Source organism: Camelus ferus, chromosome 9 (assembly GCF_009834535.1).
Source record: "Camelus ferus isolate YT-003-E chromosome 9, BCGSAC_Cfer_1.0, whole genome shotgun sequence".
Lineage (NCBI taxonomy): Eukaryota > Metazoa > Chordata > Mammalia > Artiodactyla > Camelidae > Camelus > Camelus ferus.
In genome coordinates, this window is record NC_045704.1 from 18,540,775 (window position 1) to 18,548,345 (window position 7,571).

Genomic DNA, 7,571 nt, shown 5'->3' on the forward strand with positions numbered 1-7,571 from the left:
GAAATGATTACCATAAATATCAGGATAGCAGTCACCTCTGGCTAGAAAGGAGAGGATAGTGATAAGAAGGGGAAAAGGATTTTGGGATACTGGAAGTATTAAATTTCTTGATCTGAATGCTGATTACATGGATATTCACTTTGTGATATGTCATTCAACTGTATATTTACATTTTGTATACTTTTTTCTGCACATTATATTGCAGATAAGATTTAATAAATAAGATTTATTTAAAAAATTAATGTCTAAGAATAGCCAAAGCAACTTTTAAAATAACAAGGAAATATTTTTATAAAACTTTAGTAGTTAAGAGGATTGGTATGAAGATAAACAAATGAATAAATGGAAAACAATAAAGAACGTCACCCCACCCCCCCCCAAAGAAACCCATAAGCCTAGAATATCTTGGTATAGAATTAGAGATATCCTAGGCTGTAATCTTAGGAAAGCCAACAGGAAGTGATCTTGTGAGACTTTCCTTATAAACATTTAAACTGGTTGAGACATAAAATATAGCTCTGCCCTTCGACGTTCTGGGGAACAGGGGATGATTTCAGACGTGTTGGCTCTCCCGGCCGCTAGGAGGCACCTGGAGGATCGCGGGCGCATCGGGATGACGCGTGCGCAGTGTGCTCTTAGGGGGCGGCCGCGGACGCTAGGCTCTTGCACGTGGGTTTGCACACAGCGTTTACCCGTGTGCATAACGCTCACGCACGCGCACTTACGTGCTCACCCTTAGTCGTGCGGTCTCGTTATTCCTATTTTTCTGGGAGCGGCGGAGCTGACCCAGCAGTGGGAGATGTCCAAGCTGCCCGCAGACAGCAGTGTCCCGTCGACGGACGCGGCGAATGACAACGGTGACATCCCGCAGGCGGAGGTAGGCAGAGGGAGGCGGGAGCCAGCCCTGGCGCCGCCTGTGGAGGCCAGGGAAGATCCGATGGCGGCGCCGAGGGAAGGTCCGATGGCGGCGGCCAGGGAAGTTCCGATGGCGGTGCCGAGGGAAGGTCCGGTGGCCGCGGCCAGGGAAGGTCCGATGGCGGCGCCCAGGGAAGGTCCGGTGGCCGCGGCCAGGGACGCCCGGATGGCAGAGGTCGCCCGATTGTTGGCGGACCCAGCGGAAGAAGAGGGGCCTGAGGGCAGACCCCGGTCCAGGCCGGGGAACGGCCCAGGCCTGGCTGCATTGCCGTATCTCCGTCTCCGTCACCCGCTTCGAGTTTTAGGAATTAATTACCAGCAGTTCCTCCGCCACTATCTGGAAAACTACCCGATTGCTCCGGGCAGAATACAGGAGCTTGAAGAACGCCGCAGGAGATTTGTGGAAGCCTGCAGAGCCAGGGAAGCGGCGTTTGATGCCGAATATCAGCGGAATCCTCGAAGGATGGATTTTGATGTTTTAACATTGACTATAGCTCTGACTGCATCTGAAGTTATCAATCCTCTGATAGAAGAACTTGGTTGTGATAAGTTTATAAGTAGAGAATAGTTTAGTGACGAAGCTACTTAAAGAAGAACCTCTGCATTCAAGACAGTCATACCAATCCTGCAACTTGACTTTTAAAAGTCAAAGTATATGACAATATAGTTTAAAAAAGAAGAAGAAGAAAGCTTCTCATGAAAAAGCATCAGAAAAGAAATAGAAGAAAAGGTCAAAAGGACTCCTCTAAAATCCTTTGAGTTTGTGATTGATAAAGATTCTTTTCCCTGCATTGTAGAAACGTCTTTCAAAATTGCTTCACTAAAGTGAAGAATAGTTTTATAAAATTGAGGTTTGATAAAGAAAAATTGCCAGTAACGGAACTAATGATGATGAAAGAAATTCTCAAATAGCAATGATAGAAATATGAGTTCCAGCTGAGTTACTAGGACTGGAAGGCCATGGGGAGAATGTGAAATTGTCAGAATATGTGCTTTCTTCCCATCAGATTCAACAGAAGTTTTTAGTGTAAGATTGGTTTTGTGTTTTCTGAGGCATTTCAAAGGGCAAGCAAAATAAATACTGTATATATTACATGATTATGTGTTCAAAAATATCTGAAATTTCCGAGTTTTATCTTTCATTCAGTTTTTAATACTTTTTTTGGTAAATAATCTATTTATAAGCTCCCAAAATATAAAATGTACAATGAAAAGTCTTCCATCCCTGTCCCCCTCGCTCCACTACCTACCTCAGTCCCCATCTGTAACCCCAATACCTTGTCTATCCTTCCAGTGTCCCTGTATACACAAGCAAATACAAATCTGCTTGTGTATACAGGGGCTTTTCATTTTTTTCACAAAAGTTGGCAAGTTATATTTAGTGATTTATGCATTGCATTTTCAGTAAGAACTTATCTTAAAGATCATTCCAAACCACGACATTTCCTCATTCTTTTGTAGAGCTGCATTTTATTTCATTCTGTGGTTATGGTGTAATTTACTTAACCAGGAATATATTGATGGTTATTTAGGTTTTCTTCCCATCATTTTATATTGGCCAAAAAATTTGCTATCTTAATCTAGTATGTATATCATAGGGCATGTGCACAAATACAGTATTGCTGTGATTCTAAGTATACTTTTCATATATCAACGTCTCTGAAATTGAGGTATATCTTACATTTGATGGCATAATAACAGCATTTTCATAAAAACAATGCTGTACTTTATAACCAGCAGCTTCTTAGATTCTTCGTTGTGTATAATATCTGTAGCATGAATTTCCAAAAGTGAGAATTCTGAGCCAAATGCACTCATTTGAAAGTTTATAGATAATGCTTATTTGCCTTCCATACATGTTGCACCATTTTACACCCCCACCCCCAGCAACTGATGAACACAGACGCTTCCTTACAGCCTGGCCAACACAATGTCATCAGATGTCTGGTGTTTGCCAATCTATGTAGTTGAAAAATGGTATATCAATTTTAATTTGTTTTCCTCTCATTCTGAGTGAAGTTAATTATCTTTTCATTTGAATCATATATATTTCTTTTTCCACGGACTATCTGTTCACATCCTTTTTCCACTTCTCTCGTGAATAATTTTGTCCTTTCTTTATTGACTCTAGTAACTATTACTGAAATAGTGAGATGAGATATGATAATAGCTTATAATGTGAGTTATGGATTTTTTTTCCCAGTTTGTCATTTGCTTTTGGTTTTCCTGAAAGACTTTTGGCATGAAGATTTTTGCTTTTGTTTCTTTTAAACCCTCAAGATTTTGAATCTCAGGTTTTCTTGGTGTGTGTGTGTGTGTGTGTGTTTGTGTGTGTGTGGTTTCATTGTTCATATTCGAATCTTTAAACCTTTTGGAATTTATCCTGATGTACAGTATGAGGTAAGGATCCAAAATTTCCTTTTTAGATGGCTACCTGGCTATCCCAGTACCACTTAGTAACTAGTCCATATTTTCCCCATTAACTTAGCTTAAAGATGCCTCTTCATCATTTACTAAACTGTATTTTAAATTCTCTAACTAGTTTTATGTTTAGTAATGCTCAAACCTCTGATTATACTTCATTTTCAGAGTGTTTCTGGCTATTTTTGTTTATATTACTATTACTACATCAATCACAAAGGCAGTTTATCTTAGTTTACCATGTGTGTCAGTTTCTGGTGTACAGCATAATGTTTCAGTCATACGTATACATACGTATGTTTGTTTTCATGTTCTTTTTCATTATAGGTTACTGCAAGATATTGAATATAGTTCCCTGTACTATACAAAAGAAACCTGTTGTTTAGCTAGTTTATATATAGTAGTTAGTATCTGCAAATCTTGAACTCCCAACTTATCCCTTCCCACCTCCTTCCTCCCTGGTAACCATAAGTTTGTTTTCTGTGTCTGTGAGTCTCTGTTTTGTAAATAAGTTCATTTGTGTCTTTTTAGATTCCACATATAAGTGATATGGTATTTTTCAGGGAGGGTATAGCTCAGTGGTAGAGCACATGCTTAGCATGTGTGAGGTCCTGGGTTCAATCCCCAGTACCTCCATTTAAAAAATAATAATTAAAATAAATAAATGTAATTACCTCCCCCCAAAATAAAAATATTAAAACATATGGTATTTTTCTTTCTCTTTCTGGCTTAACTTCACTAAGAATGATGATCTCAGGGTCCATCCGTGTTGCAGCAGATGGCATTATTTTATTCCTTTTTATGGCTGAGTAGTATCACATATACATATACATACACCACATCTTTATCCTGTAATCTGTCAATGGACATTTAGGTTGTTTCCATGTCCTGACTATTGTAAATACTTCTTAAAGCATTTTTTTAATTTTAGGGGGAAGGGTAATTAGGTTTGTTTGTTTGTTTATATTTAATGGAGATACTGGGGATTGAACCCTGGACCTTGTGCATGCTAAGCATGCTCTCTACCACTGGTCTCTGCCCTCCCCCTCCTCAAAGGATTTTAATGAGCATTTTCTCTTCCTTGAACAATTTAAGCTGCGTGTCAGCATGTATAGGGGTTTCTGACACCAACTCCCCAGACTTAGGTCTGGGAGGACCCAAATACGACATCGCTGTCATTCTTAGGGATGTGTCATCCTCCGGTACGATATATGAAAGCACGATGAACATAACCAACCAGGGAATCTCGCCACTGTGCCCTGAAGTCAGACTGAAATCATGAGGCTCAAACTCTCTAAAACTCTTAAGTGTTGCCCAGCGGGCCCACCATGAGTCACAAAGACACTCCCTGGAAATTCCAAAGATTTACAGGTTAGCTTCTAAGAATCAGGGACAAAGGCCAATCAGATTATCTATTGTATAATCTGATGGTTCTTCCAAACTAATCCTGTCCTCTCTGTGAATTCTGAGGAAAGTAAGTCTCCATCTCCAAACACTGATGTTCCAGTTATCTATTGCTGTGTAACAAACCACCCTAAAATTTAATGTCTTTAAGCAACCATTTTATCCTGGCTCACTATTCTGCAAGTTGACCCTGCTCAGCTCAGCAGTTCTGCTCCACCTGATGTTGGCCAGAAGCTCAGTTGGGCTGCAATACCGAGGATGGTTCACTCACATGTCTGTCACCTGGGTGGGAAAAGCCTAGAAGAGCTCTTGTTTGTGTGGATTGTTTGTCAATATTTACTAGATTAGAAATTAAGACTAGGGTGGTGAGGGTATAGCTCAAGTGGTAGAGCACATGGTTAGCTTGCATGAGGTCCTGGCTTCAATCCCCTAGTACCTCCATTAAATAAAAAAATAAATAAACCTAATTACCTCCCCCACCCTTCCCCCCAAAAAAGAAATTAAGACTGAGAGTTTTTGGTTTTTTATAGAGGTACCGAGGGGTCAGGACCTTGTGCATGCTTAGCATACACTCTACCACTGAACTATACCCTCCCCCAAGACTGAGAGTTTTGAGTTTTAATTTCTTTTTTTGCTCTGTTTTTGTTTTGGGGGGAGGTAATTAGGTTTGTTTATTTACTTACTTTATTTATTTTAATGGCGGCTCGGGGTATTGAGCCCAGGACCTCATGCATGCTTAGCATGCACTCTACCACTGAGGTATACCCTGTCCCCTCAGTTTTTTTTAAATATGTAGACTTACTTTGTAATATTTTAAAAAGCCATTACATGTTAACATAACTTTATGAAAAATAACTTTCAGAGGCATGAGCTCAGCAACATGGCAGATGAAAAACTCTCCTCCTCCCTCTTCTTCAGTCTACAACCAGTAAAACATCCACAACACAACAAAGGTGCCTCTGCCCAATACACCAGGCGTCCAGAGTATTCCACACATCTGTACATCTAGAGGCAGGTGTACTGGGACATGTAGAGGAGACGGAACTGAAGGGACAGGGAGGTGGTTCCAGCAACTCCAGCCCTCCTGCCGTGGCCGCTGAGCCCGCAGCCCCTGAGAACCACCACCAGCGGCAGCAGCAGCAGGGATGGTGGCACACACGACTCTGGCCTCCCAGCAGCAGCGGTGCACACGACCTCGGTTCACTGGGCGGCGGCAGCAGCAGCAGCAGTGGCGCCTGGGATCCGGCCCCTCCAGCTGCTGAGGCATTCACAACTCCGGCCCCTGGCCACCCATCCGCAGCGGTGGAGCCGGCAAACCTTACAACACTGGACACCGCAGTGACGCCCATGCAACACGGGCTCCCCCGCCCCCTCCTCTCAGTGGCCGAGTCTCCTACCCGGGAGATCCCGGATGTAAGGGAAGCGCCCACCATCTCGGTGCCCTAGGCGGCAACACCAGCAACATTGGCAGAAGCAAAACACCAATGACCCCTGAGGCACAAGAAGCAATAGGGAGGGCTTGGAGCAACACCTCTGACAAAAGCAGTGCAGCGTGGAAAATGCAGGCTGAAATATAACCAGAGGCAGCGCAAGTAAGAAACCCAAACCTGTGCTATAGCACCACCTACTAGAAAAACAGAAGAAACGCCTCAATTTCTAACCTGTTAAAGCGTTAGAATCAAGCGGAAAGGTGTCCCCTATTTCAGACGCATCAGCAAAGAAACACCCCTCGAGCACCATGAAGAACCACGGTAACATTGTAACATGAAAAAAATAAGACAGTTCTCCAGAAACCAAACTTAAATCGGAATACTGATAACTTACTGATAGGGATTTCAAAATAGCTCTGTGAAGAAACTCAAAGGAGCTATGAGAAAACTCAGAAAGGTAGTTCAGCGAGCTCAGGAATAAAATGAAGAGAAGAAATACGTTGCCAAAGAGATGGAAACTCTGAAAAAGAGCTAAACAGAAATGCTGGAGCTGAAGAACTCAATAAACGGGATGAAGAATGCATTAGAAAGCATTGGAAATAGAGCAGGCCGTATGGAAAAGAGAATTAGTGAGCTCGCAGAAATCTGTGATGCAAGTAGAAGAAAGAGAAATACTAGTTTTTAAGTGAAGAAACTCTACGAGAGCTACCTGACTCTTTTAGGAAGGGCAACATTATGGTAGTGGGTATCCCAAAAGGAGACGAGAGAAGGGGGCAGAGAATGTATTTAAAGAAATAATTGGTAAGTGGCCAGGATGGTGGAGCAGAGGGTCCCTAGGCTCACCTCCTCTCATGAGTGTACCAGGATCACGGCTGTCTGCACAACAGCCATCGATGAAAAGGAGCTGGTGCCTACCAGGGGGGACCTTCCACAACTAAAGACATAGGGAGGGAACCACACGGGATGAGTGGGACGGGCAGGCTTGCAATTAATCAAAGCCCATACCCACAACCTGGGGAACTTGTATTACAGAGGTTCTCAGACAGGAGTGAGAGTTCTGGGTCCCCAGTTGGGCTCCTCAGCCTGGGGGTCCAGCACTGAGAAGATTGGCCTCCAGAGCATTTGGCTCTGAAGGCCAGCGGGGGTTGATTGCAGGGAGGCCCCACAGGACTGGGGAGGTAGAGATTTCACTCTTAAAGGGCTCACACAGGGTCTCAGGTACACAGGACCCAGGACAAACACAGTGGCTTGAGATCCTGGGCCAGACCTACCTGCTGATCTTGGAGAGTCTCCTGGAAAGGTGGGAGGGGGCTGCAGCTTGCCTTGGGTACGTGGACACTGGAGGAAGACACTCTGAGGCTCCCACGTTGGCTCTTTGGCCCGAGGACCTGGCCCCGCCCA

General features: G+C 43.3%; 1 protein-coding gene across 1 annotated transcript; it reads left to right on the plus strand.

Annotated features, from left to right (window-relative positions):
- The first annotated feature begins 636 nt into the window (after positions 1-636).
- Positions 637-2,554, plus strand: LOC102511061 (EP300-interacting inhibitor of differentiation 2). The gene has a single exon (XM_032486043.1). The coding sequence runs from the start codon at positions 800-802 to the stop codon at positions 1,481-1,483; it is 684 nt and encodes a 227-aa protein (XP_032341934.1). The 5' UTR covers positions 637-799; the 3' UTR covers positions 1,484-2,554.
- Positions 2,555-7,571: the final 5,017 nt, after the last annotated feature.